Here is a 21,295-nt window from a genome sequence, read left to right on the forward strand (position 1 = left end):
CAGCCTGTTCAATCGGTATTTGTTCGTTAATTTTCTGTCCGATTCTGTTAAGTATCAATCTTTCAAGTAGTTTATAACAGACAGTTAACAGAGCAATGGGGCGATAGTTTTCTGGCTTATTGCTTTCTTTTCTGGGTTTTAATATGCTGATTACCTTGGTTCTTTTAAATTCTGGAGGGAGTCTACTGGAATTTAGGATATCTGTATAGAATTTTGCCAGCCATTCTCTTGTGCGAGGTCCAGAATGGATGATAAATTCTGGCATTACTCCATCAAAACCAGGAGATTTTCCAGCTTTGACATTCTTCAGGGCAGTGTCTATTTCAGCTGCTTGGAAGGGTCGAGCGTATTCTTGGTAAGGCAATCCCAGAGTTTTTAGATGCTTTAGTTCTCTTTTCACTAGTTTAGTATGTTTCTTATCATGGGGTACTCTAGTTAAGTTGACAATGCGAGTTGCTATTTGATCTGGAGTAACCTCTTGTTGTTTATGTTGAGCTGGTTGGTCTTCTCCCAGTTTTCTCAGTAGGCTCCATGCCTTCCTGCTTGAGTGTTTAAAATCTAATCCAGACGTAGTGTGCTCCCATTTTTGCCTGCGCGCCAGGTCAAGATTATGAAGAAGTTCATCAGCTATCTCAGCATCATCATCCTCTAAAAGTTTTTGGTACAGGTTTTTGCAAGTTTCATTCCATCCTGGGATATATTCCTTGCGGAAGCCACGTGGAATGTATTTTTTAGCCGATGACATAATTGCTCCAACAAAGCGATAGTAGCTGTTACTAATTGCTGGAATACGTCCTATTGTGTTCTCAAGATCCATCATGTACTTTTCCCAGTTAGCCTTCTTCAAGTTCCACCTTGGTCGAGGTATAGATCTAATAATAGGTATCTTTATTCCTGTTTTAATGATGACAGGTCTATGTTGACTATGGGGGAATATTGGTAGCACTTGTCAAGAGACAGGTATAGGTTTGGTATTATCTTGTGTAACAAAACATAGGTCTGGGTTGTACTCTTTCTTCCATGCAGCTGATTTAAAAGTGCCTCGATCTTTAGCATCAAAAACTAAGTATAGATTGTTCTGCTCTGCCCATTCACAGAGGGTCTTGCCATTAGTATCGTTAAGCGTATATCTCCATTGAGTATGGTGGCTATTAAAATCTCCTATGTAGATGCTTGGATGTGGAATCCTTGGGAGAACTGAGTTAGGCCAGGAGACAGTAGGGGGCTTATAGATGTTCATGACTTGGGTATCTCCAATCTTAGTTGTGATAGTGTAGGTATTATCCTCACTGCTTGTTTCTAATAGATATGCATTTTCAACGTTATTACGCACATATGTTATCAGGCCATAAGTTTGATGAAAAATAGTGCCTAAGATGTCATATCCAGGTATTCTTCCTCTGCTTTTAAGCTGCTGTTCATTCTCAATGCGTGTTTCCTGGATCACAGCCAAATCAACACAGTTTCAAGTAGTAGTTTAGAGAGTTGTTCACATTTTGATCTACTACTGCCTTCAATGTTAAGTTGGCATATGCATATTGAACTTCCAATATTCCGAGTCATTTTAGCATTGGTATTTGTTATTTCTGTTATTTCTGCTGTTTCTGCTAGTTTTTTGGAACTTAAAAGGTCTTTAAAAGGACTGTGGGGTTGTGTGTGAAGCCAGGAGATCCTCGCGGATGTCTGGCTACCAATCCGTCTGTTACTCATTTAGCACCACCCAGGAGGCACGTGTGACTTAAGGATTGCCACGGACGCGAGTACCTTTGCCTCCCAGATAGAGAACTGAAACTCAGAATCATGTCTTTATACCATTCAAGAAAGGCTGATCTCCATCTCTCAAGATGCAGATGCGACAAAGGCCCAGGAATTAGCTGATCTCTTGGATAGGATAACATAGAAGTAAATCTTCTGTTGGAGACACATTCATAAATACTTGGAAAGACAGTTGTAAAATGAAGTATCTTGACTCAAAGTTGTATCCTTTTTTTTTTGGCCAACATTTTAAAACAGTTTCTATCTAGTTCTGAAGTTGTTTTGGAATTGGGATTAAGCCTGTTGCTTAAGTCTTCGGGGCTACCCTTGAAGAGTGTTTGGAGACTACAATTGATCCAGAATGCAGCTGCACGAGCTATCGTGGGTGCACCTAGATGCACCCACATTACACCAATTCTCCGTGAGCTGCACTGGCTCCCTATTGGTCTCCGGGCACAATTCAGGGTGTTGGTTATTACCTTTAAAGCCCTACATGGCTCAGGGTCAGGCTATCTTCGAGACCACCTTCTACCGCATAGCTTCCAGCGACCGGTAAGATCCCACAGAGTTGGTCTCCTCCGGGTCCCATCAGCTAAACAATGCCGGCTGGCGGGCCTGCGGGGGAGGGCCTTCTCTGTGGCTGCCCCAGCTCTCTGGAACCAGTTACCTCCTGAGGTCCGGACTACCCCCACCCTATTGGCCTTCCAGAAAGTGGTGAAGACCTGGCTTTTCCAGCAGGCCTGGGGCTGTTGATCTCACTGTTCAATCTTGTGAGATACGGCCATGGATGGTGTGCATGTATTTTTAATGTTTTTAAAATGCTTTTATAATAATTTTATGTTCATTGTTTATATTATTTTTGTTGTAAGCCACCCAGAGTCCCTTGGGAGTTGGGCAGCATAGAAATATGATTAATTAAATTAAATTAAATTAAATTGCATTTCATTCTTACCTATGATAGATTTTTTTGAAACATGTTGATCTGGCCTCTTAGCTTTTTACCTCATCCAGATGAGATTAAGGAATTTAGTGATTTTACAGTCAGTAAACCCCAAGTAAATTTGTTCATCAATAGATAAAAGATATGAAATATTCCAGAATCAAGACCGGATGGCTTGGAATTCTCCCACCATCCGCCAAATACACTTTTCAGTTGGACTGACAACATCCTTTCTGTGCCAAATAGATCTTTGGAATTCTGAAGGCTCCATTTAAGGAAAAAGGTGAGGAAGGCCCACTTGTACGACTGGAAGAGCTATCTGACCAGAAGAATGCTCCCTACCAATACATGTTCCGGCTCTGCTATAGGGTACTGAGGCATTCCCAGGAGGATTACCGCAAGAACCAGGTAAGCATTTACCAATATGGATATGGATATTGCTGGTTTAGGGTTGGTTTAGAGGATTAGTTCATGATTAGTCTAAAATAAATTTTTCTGGACTATTTAATCTTAAATGATCCTTATAGAAGCATATCAATTAAGATTTATTTGTTGTATGGGTTTGCTTTTCCTTAATGATATATAAGAAAATTGTTATATATACAGCATTATCGTTTGGAAAAATCTTCACATTTTTGGCTATTCAGTAGTTGCTAAATTAGCTCACAGTTTTAACATGGAATTGCTCTACTCAGATATGATTTCTCATTTTCCAGGAACACATTGCTAAGCAGTTTGGCATGATGCAGTCACAAATTGGCTATGACATTTTGGCTGAGGACACCATTACTGCCCTCTTGCATAACAACCGTAAACTTCTTGAAAAGCACATAACCAAAACTGAAGTGGAAACATTTGTGAGTCTGGTGCGAAAGAATCGTGAACCCAGGTGGGTATCACTTAAGGTCAATGGAGCAAATTGGGTTTCATATTTTTAAACTAGCTCTTCTGCACTAGTTAACAGGCATCTTGCATGTTTCTTTATGTCAAAAGACATTAGCTGTGGATTTTAATTATATTATGATCATGTTAAAGTTTAATTAAGAGTTTAGGCTCATTGTTGATTTGTTTGCTGTGTTGGATAATTGGCAATCGAAATAGTGCTCAGGTAATTAGTTGTAAGAAAAGTGAACTGGCATAAAGGCTTTGATAAAGTTATTAACATCCCAGGGTCAACATCAGTGGATTTGATAGATAAAATATTAGTCCCATTCCAATCCAAAGTCTGAGATGAGTAAAGTTCCTTATTGGTAGCTGAGGTTCAATGGCCAGAGCAGAAATAATTGTCTGGTCCAAGTAAAGGATCGGTTTCCAAGAAAGTAAATACAAGTGGTCCTTGTTGAACACCCACTTGTTCAGCAGCTTTTCAAAGTTATGATGATGCTGAACAAGGAGGACTTACATCAGTCTGCCCAGCTAAAACAGACAGGAAACACGATTAAATGAGATAATTCTAATTTATTGTAAGACTACATTCACAAAATCCTGCAAGTCTAAAGACTGAATCTTCCCATCTCCACTTTTAACTGTTTGATCCATGAGAGGGGGTCCTTTCTAAGTTTCTTTCTCAATTAAGTGACTAGGGGCTCTCTTGTCTGTTTCCTAGGCAGTAACTCAAGTATTTCCCAAGATCATGCATACATTCCATCCCATTTACATCTCTTCTTGTAGATGTGGCCGTTGCAGCATCCCAGTGGTCATGTTTTTGTGATGTGGGTGCTTGGCAACTTACATTTATGAAGTTGCAGCATTGCACGGTCCCATGATTGCCATTTGCAATCTTTACTGTGGGCTTCCAACCAGCAGAGTCAATAGGAAAGCTGGCAGAAGGCAATTACATATCCATGGGATGCTGCGACTACATGAAACTCATCTAATAATGGAAACCAGGACTTCCACAACCACCATTGTAAGTTGGTGCAGTCTCATGATGTGCTTTATTATTGTATTACTTAAGAACAGAGTTGCCAGTCCCAATTGCCATTGTTAAACAAGGGCTATTATACTGCTTTGAATTAAAATACATCAGTGCATTACAGAATTTGATACAAATTGTTCCAGCTTCTGATTGCTTTAGTTTGAGTGCTGGCAACTCCCATTTTCACCTAAGCATAGTTGGCACTGATTATCTCTGATTATTGAAGTTGGACTGCTCAGGAATAAAAGTCTTCTTGAGTTTGAGTTCTTTGTGGCAACCACTGAGATATTGGAACACTGCTATCATATCTCCGCTAGTCCTTCTCTTCATTAAACTAGACATACACAGTTCCTGCAACCGTTCTTCATATGTTTTAGCCTCAAGTCCTCTAATCATCTTTGTTGCTCTTCTCTGCACTCTTTCTAGAGTCTCAACATCTTTTTTTACATTGTGGCGACCAAAACTGAATGCAATATTCTAAGGGTGGCTTTACCAAGGCATTATAAAGTGGTATTAACACTTCACGTGATCTTGATTCTATCCCTTTGTTTATGCAGCCCAGAACTGTGTTGGCTTTTTTGGCAGCTGCTGCACACTGCTGGCTCATATCTAAATGGTTGTCCACTAGAACTCCAAGTTCCCTCTCACAGTTACTACTATTGAGCAAGGTACCACATATACGGTACCTGTGCATTTTGTTTTTCTTCCCTAAATGTAGAACCTTGCTTTTTTCACTGTTGAATTTCATTTTGTTAGATAGTGCCCAATGTTCAAGTCTGTCAAGATCCTTCTGTATCTTGAGCCTATCTTCTGGAGTGTTGGCTGTTCCTGCCAGCTTGGTGTTATAATTGGTTGTTCTTTCCAAAATGCTTCTTCATGCAACCTGGATCTTTACTATCTTTCTGCCTTCTGGTGCCAAAAGTACATAGCAATGTTTTTTTAGATTAGACAGTTTACATTCCAGATCAGGATTGGAAACGGGCCAGAGTTAGGAGAAATAAAGTGTGATTTTTGCCTTGTTTTGGTGCTTAAAACCAAGTGATCTGATACTTTTCATATTTCCATCATATGATGAGGGTGTGACAGAGAGCCTGTCTGTTGTTCCTTTTCATTTTACAACTTTTGTGCAATGTGGGATTTTAAAGGGCCCATCAAATTGCTTGAAAGATCATTTGAACCCTTTACTTCTGTTCCAGGTTTTTGGACTATCTATCAGACTTGTGTGTGTCAAACCATGTAGCAATTCCCGTAACTCAAGAACTGATCTGCAAGTGTGTCCTGGACCCCAAGAACACTGATATCTTGATCCAAACTGAGTGAGTATCCAGTGTGCCCTTTTTCCTTTGAACAATTGTACTACTGTCCTCTTCCGCTACTACTCTTTTTGCTATCCTGATGTGACAATGCTAATCATTTTCAGCTTATATCAGAGTGTTAAAAAATAAATGTGCTGGGCCAATAGTTTTATATTAAAATATATTTATTAAAATACTCTTGAGAGGAGATGCAGTAATATAAGCTTGATCTCATTTGGTCAAATTGTGGCTGTGGGTTGTTAGAAACTGGGCTGAAGTCTGAGATGGCTATCTTTCAAACCTTTTTTTTTTTTTTACTGCTAGAGGAAAATTTCATAAAGATCACCTTCCTTCAAATGTACATATAGAATGCTGGTTACATATGGTACTTTTTATTATACTCTCTTGGAAGGAATCAGTATATCCAAATATTAAACTGTGAGATGATTTTGTAACCATTATTTTGCAGTTAAATGATTTTGGAAGAAAAAATAATTAAAAGAAAGATAGTGAAGCAGATAGGAAGAGAATAATTCACCACACTTGACTCAGTTCAGAATTAGATGGCTTTAGGTGATTTCTTTTCCTAGAAAGAGAATGGAAGCATTTTTGTTTTTCAGATTGAGACCTGTGAAGGAGATGTCTCAGACTCATGAGTACCTGAGTATTGAATTTTCTGAGGAGGAGGTCTGGTTGACCTGGACTGACAGAAACAATGATCATCATGAGAAAAGCATCCGACAGTTGGCCCAAGAAGCGCGAGCAGGGAATGCCCATGATGAGAATGTTTTGAGTTACTACAGGTAATACTTTGCTTCCTGTGGCCTAACTATGTTCCTTGTGTCTGATCGTTGACTTATTTTTTTCAAGTTTAGTAGCTTTTGTCTCTTACTGAATAGTCTTTGTAAGCTGGACAAATCTTTACTTTCTCATCCTTATTGTCACCATCTGAGATGGCGAGTAGCGAGGCCAAGCCCCTGGGCGCTGTTTCAGAATTGCCACATGCGGGAAGGAGGAGGGATCATCACGGATGGGTGTGGGATGATGAGTGGTGAGAAGGACTCATGGAGGGGTGGGATGAGAGAGCACATTAAGAAACTGTGACGTTTGAGGCCAGCATGGAGCCGAGGAGTCCAAGGCCGGCTGACAAAGGAGGGACAGGTGGTTCCTTGCTGGAGTAAAACTTCCCCGAGGGCAGGGCATGCTTATTGCACTTTCTTTTTCACAGCTTTACTTTTGTCTTCACAGATACCAACTGAAGCTGTTTGCCCGCATGTGCATGGATCGGCAATACTTGGCCATTAAAGAAATCTCCAAGCAATTGGGTGTGGAGTTAATATTTCTTTGCATGGCAGATGAAATGTTGCCCTTTGACCTCCGAGCCTCTTTCTGTCATCTCATGCTGCACGTACATGTGGACAGGGATCCACAGGAGAAAGTAATGCCTGTGAAATTTGCACGCCTGTGGACCGAGATTCCTACAGCAATCACTATCAAAGAGTAAGCCATTAGAAATCTTAATGTGGGAAAAAGGAATGAGACATGAAGAGACAGCATAGCATTTAGAAGGTCCTGCTAATTCATATTCATCCCTTTGAGAATAGGAATATAAATGCAGCCACCGATATGTAATTTTGATTCCAATTTGAAATCTATTTGTAGGCAGTAGGACTTAAACATGCATAAGGTTATCTTATTATGAAAGGCGGGAGGTAGTTTGCACTACAAACCATATCCCTTTGATTCATTCAGTTCCTTTTGTTTTGTAGTTATGATTCCAATGTGAACAGTTCAAGAGATGACAAGAAGAATAAGTTTGCCAGCACAATGGAGTTTGTGGAAGATTATCTCAACAATGTAGTCAGTGAAGCAGTTCCCTTTGCTAATGAGGAAAAAAATAAACTGACTTTTGAGGTGAGGAACTTGCCTTTGATATGTTGTGGGAGTTTTCCTCCCATGTGAGACAGGATAATTGCACAATTTCAGCTTCTGGCAAGAGCAAAGATCACATTTGTTTCTTTGGAAATTGGTTTTCTATGTACTCAGAAGAATCCAAGATTTTGTTTTAAGTGATTTTTCACTGTGACTGCTTTATGTGTTGTTCCAGAACTAGTGCTCAGTCATCTAATTTGGTTTCTTCCCCTGTATTGAACCGGCATCTTTCCAGGTTGTCAGTCTTGCCCACAACCTCATCTACTTTGGCTTCTACAGCTTCAGTGAACTGCTGCGTTTGACACGGACTCTTCTTGGCATCATAGACTGTGTCCAGAACCCTCAGTTGATGATGCAGGCCATGTATAATGAGGACATGACTGGTAGGTCTGGCAAGCGCTGACAGAAGCTGAGACCAAGTGCAATGCACTTATTTATATTCATAATGTGTGAAGTTTGAAAAAGTGGGCACTTTTTTTGAAGTGGGATAGATTTTTTTTTTTATGCATATAAAAAAACTGAGTGGCTTTAGGTATTGTATACTTTTTAAGTTTAAAGTCAATTAAACTATGAAATAAGTAATGAAACAAATCTTAACTGAGGAGGAGATATAGTTCAAAAAATTGGCCACAGTTATGTGATTACAGTGGGGATTTCTTCTGTCCATATCCTTAATTTGCTGTGCAAACCCTCAGGGATCTGACTGAACATAGGGGCAAGTATTAAGTTTGGTGGAATGTGGTTTCTTTCCTAGGGAAAAATGTCCGAAGATCTATCCATGGTGTTGGCCAGATGATGTCTACCATGATGCTGAGCAGGAAGCAGTCCATCTTTGGTTCATCAAACATGAATGTCGTGGTTGTTCCTGAGCCAGCAGATAGGGGAAGAAGCATAGAAAATGAAAACATAGTAGTGATGGAAACAAAGCTGAAAATTCTAGAGATATTGCAGGTTAGAGCAAGTCAGTAGTTCTTGTAATCACACACTATGAGCCATGACTGTATGACACAATAGCTGCTTCTGCTGGTCATTTATGATGATGACTTTAGAGTTCATGATATGATAAAGAGTTTAGAGACTTTAGAGAAATGAAAGGAATGATAAAAGGCTAGAAAAGTCTGTATATTGGCTAGACTGGGTGTGTCCAACCTGTGGCTCATGGACTGCATGTGGCCCTGGACAGCTAGTAATGTAATCCTATAAGATAATAAAAATATTTTAAAAAAAACAAAGGAAGTTTTTTTATTTATATATATTGTATGTTTTATATGTGGCCCAAGATAAGTCCTCTTCACTTAATGTGGCCCATGCAAGCCAAAGGATTGGACAATCTTGGGCAAGACTGATCATCTTTTCATATTCTCTTCTTATACCTAGTTCATTCTAAACGTGCGACTGGATTACAGAATCTCCTATTTGCTCTCAGTGTTCAAGAAGGAGTTTGTGGAAGTTTTCCCCATGCAGGACAGTGCAGCAGATGGAACAGCACCAGCCTTTGACTCTACAAGTAAGCTCCAGCTTCTCCTGGTACTTCTCCCCTTTTTTATTTGAAGTCAGAAATCTTTTCTGTCTTCATTTTGCCTTAGTGTTCAATAATGCTCTAAAAGTGGTTGGATGTTTGATTGTTAAATGAAAATCTGGATCTACTGTGTGATGATAGTATATCTGTAGGAAATGGGAATGTTTAGGATCATCATGATTTCTTACAAAGAATGAGAAATGGCCATGTTCACTTCAACAGAAGATGGCTTTGAATGTAAGATACTCTCCCCTCCTCGCTGCCCCCAATTAAGGATTACACATATATAGAGAAAATTCATCTGCTCTATTTTGTACAGCTTTGGCATATCTAAGACATTTTAAAGCTAAAATGAGGGGGGGAGATCTACTTTTCTCTTCACTTAAATATAGCGGTGATTGAGAAACAGTTGATGAGCTAGTTTAGATATTTCCTTGTCTTTTCTTTTTTGTCCCCCATTATCTCCCAATTGTTACATTTTTGTTTCGTATGCATTTTCTTTCCTTCTAGCTGCAACAATGAATCTGGATCGGATTGGGGAGCAGGCTGAAGCCATGTTTGGGGTTGGGTGAGTTTTAATGTACTGGTTAGTTTTCCATTATTGATGTCGGTTGCTTTTCCCATACATAGCTAAAGCAATTTATCCTCTAGTATGGAGAGTTCAAAGCCAGAGGCTGATTATGATTTCTTCTTTCTTTTTCTCTTTGGGCTACAGGAAAACAAGCAGTATGTTAGAAGTGGATGATGAAGGAGGACGTATGTTTCTCCGGGTACTAATCCATTTGACAATGCATGATTATCCACCTCTTGTCTCAGGCTCTCTTCAGCTTCTCTTTAAACATTTCAGTCAGCGTCAGGAAGTCCTACACACCTTTAAGCAGGTAACGTTCAGTGTAACTCTTAGTGGTGGGTACATTTTGCAGTTCTGTAAATCCTTTCACCTTACAGTTCATTCTCCTTGGAACAAATTTACATGATGTGTTTATTTCTGCTTTGCTATTGAGCATGCTGCCTCTCTTTGGGCCTGCTTATGATTTATGGAACTGGAAAACACAATTTTTTATCTATTTTGAATAGTTTGGTATACTAGACTGGATACCAATAGTTTTCTGGTATGTATGTTAAAAATAGCAAAACTGCTGGAACCAGCTTATTTCAAATGATAAATGAAGGAATTATTTATATTTAGCACACTGTTGATGTGCTGACACTAACCATATAAAACCAGTGGTCATTTTTCTAGAGATACAGTGTTGGTGCACTGATGATTTACCTAGAGTGGGAGTGAAATATCTGCAAGAAAACCACCAAGCTCAAAGAGCACTATGGACCCCACACAGCAGAGAAATCATGATGATGTTATTATTTTATTTATTTATTAAAATTTGTATGCCACCATATCTCTATCATGTGAGAAGCAAGGTTCTATGAGCTGGTTTTATCCCTAATACCATCACAACCTCTAGTGGTTTCAACCCTCCACTGGTTTCAACCAGTAGTGGGATTCAAATAATTGAACAACCAATGATTTCATCCAACAACCAGTTCACCAAACTGCTCAGAAAGTTAACAACTGGTTCTCCCGAAGTGGTGTGAACTGGCTGAATCCCACTACTGGTTTCAACCCTATTCATAGTTCAACATAAAAGGAAGCTGTATGCTTCTTCAGGTGAATGTTATATATTTACACCTTTTGCCAAATCCACAAAGGTGACAATGGCGATATTGGGCTGTGACTGGAACTACTGCATACCAGGAAGCAATGTGGCCCTTCTTTATTTAAATATTATTTCTGAAGGGATTTCTTTGTGGATCAGAAATATCTCTAGGTTATCTCGAGCGATGGGGCACTCACATATAACACCTCTCCTGCGCGAGCTGCACTGGCTTCCTGTGGTCTTCCGGGTGCACTTCAAGGTGTTGGAGACCACCTTTAAAGCGCTCCATGGCTTAGGGCCAGGGTATTTGCGAGACCGCCTTCTGCCGCCAATAGCCTCCCACTGACCGGTTCGCTTGCACAGAGAGGGCCTCTTCAGGGTGCCGTCGGCCAGACAGTGCCAGCTGGTGACCCCCAGGGAGAGAGCCTTCTCTGTGGCAGCACCTGCCCTCTGGAATGACTTGCCCCCTGAGATACGCACGATATCAGACCTCCAGACTTTTCGTCGGGCCCTGAAAACACACTTATTCCATCTAGCCGGGCTGGCTTGATCCCATCCTCTCAGTTTTTTAATTGAATTCGGTTTTAATTGGGTTGTTTTAAACTTGGGCCAAAATTATTTAATTGTTTTTTAAATTGTTTTTTAAATTTTATATGCTATGTTTTATCTTGGCTGTACACTGCCCTGAGTCCCGCAGGAGAAGGGCGGTATAGAAATAAAATAAAATAAAATAAAATAAATAAATAAATCATCATAAAAAGAAACGTATCCCAAGCCTTGAATTCCATCAGACCTTATGAGAAAGACAAATGAATCGTAAGCCATAGGCTTTCACTTTGTATCCCTTTGTGTTAGCCAGCAGCATAAGCAGAATGAACTGATGTTCTTTATGGTAACTTCAATCAGGTCCAGCTACTTATCTCTGCTCAAGATGTTGAGAACTACAAAGTGATCAAATCAGAGTTGGACAAACTTCGTATGATGGTGGAAAAGTCAGAACTCTGGGTGGAAAAGAAGGGTAACTCCAAGGGAGAAAATGGACCAGAAGGGGAGAAGAAAGAGAAAAAAGAGGTAAATTCACGCCAGTTATAAGGCAGGGAACACAAAAGTAAATCTGGATTGAAAATCGATGGGATTTTAATCCTCAATTTACATAGCAGTAAAGATGAATTTACTACTGAATAAATATTTGGCAGGAAGCAAATTATGAATCTCTGAGGACTATCTAAAACAAAATATTATCCTAAACTTATCAGGAATAGTGAGAAGAAACACAGTGGTGGAAATTATCAGCATTATTACTGTACTTTTCAGAGTATAAGACACATTTCCCGCCCCAAAAGAGGGTGGAAATGTTGGTGTGTCTTATACACTGAATACAGCCATTTCTGGCCTCCTGAAACCCTGCCTCGCACATCCTGTTTTTTACAAAAATCGGGCCTGCAGAGGGTTTGGGTGGCCTGCAGAGTGCTCCTGGGGGCTGGGGAGGGCAAAAATGTGACACATGGGGGGTTTGGGAGGCCAAAAATGGGCCCATTTTTTGCAAAAACGTCCCCAACCCCCCATGCATTTCGCAAAAATGGGACACGTAGACTGTTTGGGAGGCCTGCAGAGTGCTCCTGGAGGGCAAAACCTTTTTTTTTCTTGTTTACCTCTTCGAAATCTTGGTGCATCTTATATTCCGGTGCATCTTATAGTCTGAAAAATACAGTAAATACCATAATAATACAGCTTTGATAAACAATGCAGATTCAATTCTATCAACTTAAACCCAGTTTGTAGCAGAGCAGATTTATTTTTAAAGTTGGCCTAGTTTTTGGTAGTTGAACAGTAACAGGACAACTCATGGAAAATGAATCAAGGTAGATTTCCCCTCCTTTAACTCTACATGTAGCCACCTAAATACTCTTTATCTTCCTTTCATCCTCCCAGCGTACTACAGATGAGGAACCTGGGACCCCTGGAGAAAAAAGCAGTGAGAACTATCAGCTCATAAAAGGGGTAAGCAGTTATATCTGATACTCTCACTAGACAAAATGTGGGAAAATATTGCTGAATCAAGCACATGGGGATGAAGGGGATTTGTTAACAAAAGCAAATGCAACACACTACAGAACAGGAGAGCTTTGTAATACAATATCATATAGTCCCAGGATACATATCTGTTGCCTGTGCCTTTGGCTGAGAGACTAAAATCTTTATTTTTGAATATAGTTATAAGATGTATAAGCCACTTGTTATTCACAAGAGACCCTGGAGCATTGTGCATAACTCAAAAAGACAAAATAACAACAAAACACTATTACTGTTCAGCCAGTGAAGTATATACAGTAAATAAACTGTGAGTTTTCTTTGCAGGAGTATGGAGTTACTTTGAATTTATACTGAAAATAAAATAAAATAAAATAAAATCAGGATTAATCTAGTCCAAGTGTAATATATGAAGCTGAGGTACCAGAGGCGAGGGTTATTTGTGAGACAAAATTCTCCTTTATAAATTCTCAGGGCTTCTCCTATTCTTAGTCTTTGGAGAAGAACTTCAGCATCCATGAAAGGAATTCCTACTCTAACTTCTTTCATTTACAGTTGTTGGAGTTTGAACATTGAGAAGCACAATTAGTTTGCATGTAAATTAACAGAATGTGAGATATTCCGTGCAACTCAGAACTTGATTAAGTAGGCATTTCCAAACAGATAGCTCAAAGCACTCCCAGTCAAAAGACATTATGCAGCTATATTGTCTATTCCACCAATTCTTCCTTAATTGATTTTTGGATTGGGTGAAAGAAAAAAGATGGAAGCAGTGGTGAGAAAACACAGATGAATTACAAATGAAAAACATCATTTGGAGTGCTGTAAAATTCTGTGAACTGAAGCAGAACAATTGCGTGATAAAAATCTCATTTTGAAGCATTTTGTATTGCAAAGCTGCTGAAGCTACTTTCTCACCTTAGCCCTCCTACAAGCAGTTAGAAGACAAAAATAAATCACCCACCAGGATTGTCATGTACTGTTCCATCACCAATCTGCAAGATAGGAATAGTAGTAATAAATAATATGGTGGGTAAGTTGTTCTCAGCTCCAGGCTGTGTTGCAAAAGTTGTCTAATACTGCTGACCAGCACTTAAAGGGTTGCTACAAATTGTCCAGAGCTTGACCTGCCAAATCAGGACCACATGGTACCAGTGGATCGTAAACTACTGTTCTAAGCCACTGACTCTCCAACATACAATATGGAAAATCTGCTTTTGCTTCAGTAGGGCACATTTTGAGGGATATTTTACTGTTTTATCCCAAATAAGAATCATGTTTGAAGGAATATAAATCCTTTGCTGTTCTCCTTGGGGATACCTGTTGTGCCTGATTCTAGTTATATTAAAATCTTGGATTTGACCATTGATGATTCTTGACATTTCTCTCTTCCATCTCAGAAGACATCTATCAGTGCATTTCATTATGAACTACCAAAATAAATAAATAAATAAATAAATAAATAAATAAATAAATAAATAAATAAATAACCAATTAGTTGGTTCTTTTGGTACCTTTAAAAAACTCTGTCTCATCCTCCTTGTTTCTCCCTGTTTCTCTTTCACTCCCTTCTATTCTACCTCTGTCCACAGGATTTCATGCTGCAGAGATATTATAGAGTTATTTTAGGGCTCTATTCCCGGGTTATTTTTCTTCCAGTTACTGTGTTTTGGTTGTGAATATTTTTGCATTGTTTCACATCTGCTGATACTTAATAGTATCCTTGGCTGCATAAGCCCAAGTAGAAAAACAACAACAATAATAAAAAAAGTATTAGACAGAAGAATAAAAGTGCCATTCCGCCTCTAGTAATGTTTCATCCTATCATGTTTTTTTAAGGAGGACAAAAGAAATTGTTCCACAGGAAGGGGTCTTATAATTTCACAATCTTATTTCAAATCCATCTTGACCCTTAGTTTGTCTATATAAACTTAAATATAAGGATGTTATATACAGTATACAGTATATGTATAGTATGTGTATATTCATGTGTATGTATGTGTATATATACACACACACACACACTTATACCTATACATAACATTTAATTTAATTTAATTTAATTTCGAATTTATATACCGCCCTTCTCCCTGAGGACTCAGGGCGGTGTACAGCCAAGATAAAAAACATAGAATACAAATATTAAAACATTTAAAAATATATATAAAATTTGGCCCAAAAAATTAAGAATCGCAGACTAATTAAAAGAATTTAAAAATTTTAAAAATTTCTTCTTAAGCCAACCCGGCTTGCTGAAAAAGATAGGTTTTCAGGGAACGACGGAAGGCATTGAGGTCCTGGATTCTTCTTATCTCCGGGGGCAACTGATTCCAGAGGGTGGGAGCCCCCACAGAGAAAGCCCTCCCCCTGGGGGCCACCAGCCTACATTGTTTGGCTGATGGCACCCTGAGGAGGCCCTCTCTGTGGGAGCGCACGGGTCGATGGGAGGTCATCGGTAGCAGCAGGCGGTCTCGGAGATAGCTAGGCCCTATGCCTAGTATTGTATTTAACTTGTATTTAAAACTTCTTTCCCTAAGGATTGAAGGGACTCACTGGTATTATAAAACATATCCCTCCAAAGGATCTTAATAGTTAAAAGGCAATTAAGAAACAGTTTCCAAAAGTGGTTAAGAAACAAGGCTTTGTATCCATATAAATAGGTTATGGGGAATGAGCTTGATTGAAATCTCTTGACTTGCTATCTGGCTGCCCATCTCTGCTGCAATACTGTCCTCGCTCCTTCAAGGATGTCTACTTTTCCTCCTCACCAGAAGTGTGGAGTATTTTTCTCTTACCCTGTCTTTCATTAGGTGTTTTCTTTATTATGTCCAGATTCTGGAGCGACTAAATAAAATGTGTGGTGTTGGTGAGCAGATGCGAAAAAAACAGCAGCGTTTGCTGAAAAATATGGATGCCCACAAAGTGATGCTGGATCTGTTGCAAATCCCTTATGAGAAGGTAGGAAGAAGCAGGTGGAAGATGGACACTTGGTTGGAATAGCGGAAGGTGGGGGCTCTTAGGTTCTTTTTGGATAATAAATTTACTTTAAAGGAATTATTCGGGGAATTGTCTAGTCCAGAAGTGGGCAACTATGGCCCTTTTATGACTTGTAGACTTCAGTTCCCAGAATTCCTGAGCTAACATGGCTGGCTCAGGAATTCTGGGAGTTGAAGTCCACAAGTCATAAAAGGGTCATAGTTGCCCACCCCTGGTCTAGTCCAATCTTCCTTAAAAATGGTAATTATATATCTAATTCTTTCCTTTTTCCATTTTCTTGAAAGCTTCCAAAGAAGGAATTTGTGCAGTTTTTCTTGGCAGCTGACTTTTCTTTTGTTTTGAACTTATGCAGGGTGATACCAAGATGTTGGAGATTTTAAAATTAACCCACCAATTCCTACAGAAATTTTGTGCGGGCAACCAAGAAAACCAGACCCTTCTCCATAAGCATCTCAACTTGTTCCTTACTACTGGGGTAAGAAAGAAGGGACAAATAAAAGAAGGTGGAAATGTCCAAAACAACAACAACAATGTGTTGGAAAAGTTAAATTCTGTTAATTCTCCAATTTCTGCTCAGATTAATTTGCATAGTCTTGACAATAAATATAATAGCTTCAAATGATTTATAAGGCCAAACAGGGCTGGGCTTGCAGTTTAGTCATAATAAATCATGTGATTCACATAGCAAGTTGAGAAGCAAAGCAACAGACTTTGCTTCCCATCTGCTGCTTAGGGGTCCAATCATAATTCCTACATCCATGTCTTTTTCAGAGTCGCTCTAGCTACTGCAGCTGTCACTACGGCCCACTAGCTTACAAGAAAGCAGTTGGCAGCACTCCTAAAACTTTGCTTTCCAAACTGTAAAGCTCTCCATTGCTCAGCAAGGCTCTCTGAATAAAATTGTGTCAGAGAATTTTTGCCTTGATGGCAAACAATGTTTAAAATTTAAATTAGTTGCTCTCTGCAGATGCTGCCCATAAGGACCTCTATTACCATAACGTTTTCTGAGAAAGGTTGCTTTTCTCAGAATGGTAAATAGGACATTAAGATGCCCTAAAATACTGATGTTGCTATTCCAACCTCCACTGTAGCAAAAACATTTCAAAGGGTTGCAGCGAATGAGGATGACATCCTGGGGGGAAGGGGGAAACAGGTTCATGATTAGGGCCGTAAATTACGTGGGGTCAGAGTTGGCTTCATTTGGGTATGTGGGGACATGGAGCTCCTAATAAATAACTGGATTTCTTTTGAAGCTTGGCTCCAGGCTCATGATTTAATTAGGGCATCCGGGCCGAACCCTGACAGTAGGTGGAACTATAGGTCCAGCTCAGGTGGCACAATATCATATATTACTCCTAAAGCCAAATTAATATGGACTTTTTATAAAAACCAAGCCATTGTGAAGAATACAGTTATTTATGAAATAGGAATTGCATTTTTTCCCATTAAATGTTTGGATTCCTCCTTGAGTGAACCATTTGACCTTGTTTGTTGAAAACAGATAGTATAATATCTTGCTAATTTGAGGTGGGAAACATATAGAAATACAACCCAAGCCTTTAAATAGGTATATCAATTTAATGTGGTAGTCCAGATAGGAAGCATGACCAGATGTACTTATTTTATTTAGTGTAAGATTACATTGGGAGACAATATTCTTTGCGCCTCGGCATATGGTCATGCTGGCCATATGATCACAGAAGTGTCTTCTTTGGATAATACTGGCTTTCCTGGCTAAGAAACAGAGAAGACCATCACACCCTAAAGTTGGAAATGACTGGACAGGGGAAAGCTTTATCTTTACTTTTACCTTTTACATTAGAAGAATCTTGCAAACCTGGAAGTGCTTTTCTCCCTTTTCACTTTACAACCCAAGAAATTAGGGAGGGGCTCTTCTGAGATGTTTGCCATTGTGACATTCCTTTTGTAGCTAAGCCGCTTCTTGTCTGATCATTTTCTGGCTTTAGCTGTTTCCCCAGTTCTGAGGTCATTCCCCCACACAAACAAAGACAATTCCACTCAGAGGAATGATCTCAGAAGACATCTATCAGACCTTTTCTAGTCTCAGACGAGGGGTGCTTTACTTTCCACCTTCTATTTTATTCTCACAACATTTTGAGATTGCACCTAACTATGGTAACCAGAAGGTGTTGAAAATTGGGCTTTTCCTGAGGGTTGATACTAGATAAACAGAATAATAATAATAAAAGATGATTAAGATTAATGTTAGTGCATAATCTCTTTTGAGCCAAAGGCTCCAATCAACTTTTAAATAATGTACTGATTATTTTAAGACAAAAATGTTAATTATTTGAATTGAATGTTATTAAATTTACCAGCGGTAGCTCTGTGAACGCTGTGAGGCTTGAAAATTAGGTACTTGCCACAAAATATATGGGTAAGTGAAGCTGTACATCAAAAACAAAAACAAAACAACCTTGCTTTTAGAAAATATGGATGGTGGTTTTAATTTCTGGGTATTTTGTAACTATTTCTGCAGAGATTGTTACACTGAACGGATCCTTATCCAAACCAATGTATCTCCTTTCCAAATAAACTTCGTAATCTCTATAAAAAAATTAACTTTTATTTAATTTTCATCATATTATTACTTCCCATGTGTTGAATGATTTGTCCTCTCTCTCATATTAAAAACTATAGTTGGTTAGCAAATTCTGGAATGTCTATGGAAGCTCTTCCAAATGTTTTACTACATGTATGTAATCTACACATTACACATCGGGTTTAGATACATATGAGTGATGACAATTTTTTCTTGTCAGCTTATGGAGGCAGAGACAATGCAGCACATCTTTCTGAACAATTATCAGCTGTGCTCTGAGATCAGCGAAGGGGTGCTACAACATTTCATCCATTGTCTGGCTACACACGGGCGCCATGTTCAGTATCTTGATTTTCTTCACACTATCATCAAGGCCGAGGGCAAGTACATTAAGAAATGCCAGGACATGATCATGACTGAGGTGAGTTTCCAGATCTCTGGGAAAGAGGATAGAAAAGAGGAACAGGATAAAATACATAGAAACAGACTAGGAAATGTTTACACATAAATAAGGGGTAGCCAGTGGTGGGATTCAAGTAATTTAACAACCGGTTCTCTGCCCTAATGATTTCTTCCAACAACCAGTTTGCCAAACTGCTCAGAAAGTTAACAACTGGTTCTCCTGAAGTGGTGCGAACTGGCTGAATCCCACCACTGGGGGTAGCCATTGTCGATCAGCAGGGGGAAACCAGGTAATCTGGTAAGAGACCCTGAGAAATTGCAGGGTGAGGCTCTGATTTAGACTGTCCCCATTCCTGCATCAAGAACTTCAGGAAGCATTTGTTCCTTACAAACCTCTTGCTCAGCCTTCCTGAAACATGAAATACAAAGTATCAAGATAGTATAGTATCTTAAGATACCATACATTTTTACAGATAGTAAAAATGAGCTTTGGAAAAATAACAAGGCAGCCTGTCTGATCTTATAATCAGATGTGAAGTTTTCCTCCAAATGTCTATCAAGCTTTAATAATGAAAGGTTGAACCCTGGTGAACCTAAGGTTACATTCTTCCAAACTGGGAGTTGATTTGTTAAATGGCTATTAATATATAAATCTATAGGGACACATTAAGCAATTTAGCAGCTTTAATGTAACTATTTTTTTTCAATTTTGTAATGCATATACTTACTCTATACATTTATTCCTATATATAAAATGGTTGCCAAATTACATAACGCAAACAGAGCTGTAATACTGAGTGTATGGGGATGCTATTACTCAGTGCAACAGATGCCACATCCAGATGTTCAAATATTTCTACCCATTTCCCATCCCTTCTATTCTTGCTTACTGTTTTGCAACCAACTTTTTCATACATTTTTAATCATTTGATCTCAGCTTGAATAGTCAATGGTCAGGGATAATGGGGATTGTGGTGGAAAAGATGTGGAACCAAGTTGGGGATACTCTGTTAAGCTGTATAGTAATGTATAAGAACCATTCTAATTCAATGTTTTTCAGACTTGGCAGCTTTAACATCTGTAGGCTTCAATAACCAGCCAGCATTTTAAAGTCACCAATTTTGAAAAGACTTAGGTTCTCCTTGGTATGGTTTACTCTTCCCCCTACTAGTGGAAATACAAATTTGTATTAAGATTTTTAAAATCTGTAAATTGGAAGAGTAGCTGTTGCATAACAATTCTGTCATATTTTGTCCCAGGACAGCTAATGCCAGGACATAGAGTTTTATTTATCTGATAGTATACAAATACAATGGAATTTAGGAGAAAATAATATTCTAGAAGGATAGAGATATACTGCACTTGGAGCCAAACAAGCAAGGATCACATGCTGCTACGGTTATTTCAATCCCAGGAACTTCAGACCATACTGTCTTAAAAAATAAAGGACTAGAGGAAAAAAAGATTCAATATAGGAAGATATCTCCTGTTAGTAGATTTGCTCTGTATGTATTATGAGTAAACTCTACTATGATATTAACAGAAAAAGTGGTAGGACCTAGCTGACTTTGATTGATCCTGAAAGAGTTAAGCATGGTTGTACCTGGCTAGTATTTGAATGGAGGACCCTATTCAGGGCTATGCATTAGATTGAAAAATTGAAAGAATGATCTAAAAAGGTGTAATGGTGAATTCTTGCCAAGACAGTAACATAAATGTAACCACCAGGGATTGAGCTCAACCCAGTGAGCAGGTTATGGCACATGAGAAGTAGGCTGGAGAGAGCCACAAAGTAGATATTTAAGCAGAGTTTTGTTCTTTTGCTTAGATGCCTTGTCTCTTTGCTGCAGATTACCAATGCTGGAGATGATGTTGTGGTGTTCTATAATGATAAGACGTCCCTGGCCAACATGTTGGAGATGATGACAGCAGCTCGGGATGGGATAGAGGAGAACAGTCCCCTCATGTACCATATCTCTCTGGTGGATTTGCTGGCTGCCTGTGCTGAAGGCAAAAATGTATATACAGAAATCAAATGCACCTCTCTGCTCCCTTTGGAAGATGTGGTGAGAGTAGTCACTCACGAAGACTGCATTACCGAGGTAATGGAAGGATGCACAGTAGATGTCATCTATGACTAACAGATGGCTCTGTAGTTATTATGGGCTTCTATCCTCATGTGATGAGGCCAGGCTCTATATGAAGAAAATGTGTTTTCTAGATATATGTCACCTGTTGTTAGTTGCAAAGTCATGTCTGACCCATTGTGACCCCATGGACAACCT

At 39.1% G+C, this 21,295-nt stretch overlaps 1 protein-coding gene across 1 annotated transcript in view; it reads left to right on the top strand.

Moving 5' to 3' along the window:
• The window catches only part of ITPR3 (inositol 1,4,5-trisphosphate receptor type 3), a 134,705-nt gene that overhangs the window by 76,063 nt on the left and 37,347 nt on the right, over positions 1-21,295 (top strand). Inside the window, exons 15-31 of the mRNA XM_070941489.1 lie at positions 2,942-3,103; positions 3,412-3,584; positions 5,810-5,929; positions 6,529-6,711; positions 7,157-7,408; positions 7,678-7,822; positions 8,076-8,223; positions 8,595-8,791; positions 9,218-9,347; positions 9,870-9,927; positions 10,075-10,240; positions 11,924-12,088; positions 12,950-13,018; positions 15,881-16,006; positions 16,398-16,520; positions 18,829-19,029; positions 20,861-21,112. Of these exons, the coding sequence (XP_070797590.1) occupies positions 2,942-3,103; positions 3,412-3,584; positions 5,810-5,929; positions 6,529-6,711; positions 7,157-7,408; positions 7,678-7,822; positions 8,076-8,223; positions 8,595-8,791; positions 9,218-9,347; positions 9,870-9,927; positions 10,075-10,240; positions 11,924-12,088; positions 12,950-13,018; positions 15,881-16,006; positions 16,398-16,520; positions 18,829-19,029; positions 20,861-21,112 (2,670 nt within the window). The remainder of the gene's footprint in view (positions 1-2,941; positions 3,104-3,411; positions 3,585-5,809; positions 5,930-6,528; positions 6,712-7,156; positions 7,409-7,677; positions 7,823-8,075; positions 8,224-8,594; positions 8,792-9,217; positions 9,348-9,869; positions 9,928-10,074; positions 10,241-11,923; positions 12,089-12,949; positions 13,019-15,880; positions 16,007-16,397; positions 16,521-18,828; positions 19,030-20,860; positions 21,113-21,295) is intronic.

The sequence above is a fragment of the Pituophis catenifer genome, unplaced genomic scaffold (genome assembly GCF_029215685.1).
Source record: "Pituophis catenifer annectens isolate HBS135680 unplaced genomic scaffold, rPitCat1.0.hap2 SCAF_3, whole genome shotgun sequence".
NCBI lineage: Eukaryota > Metazoa > Chordata > Lepidosauria > Squamata > Colubridae > Pituophis > Pituophis catenifer.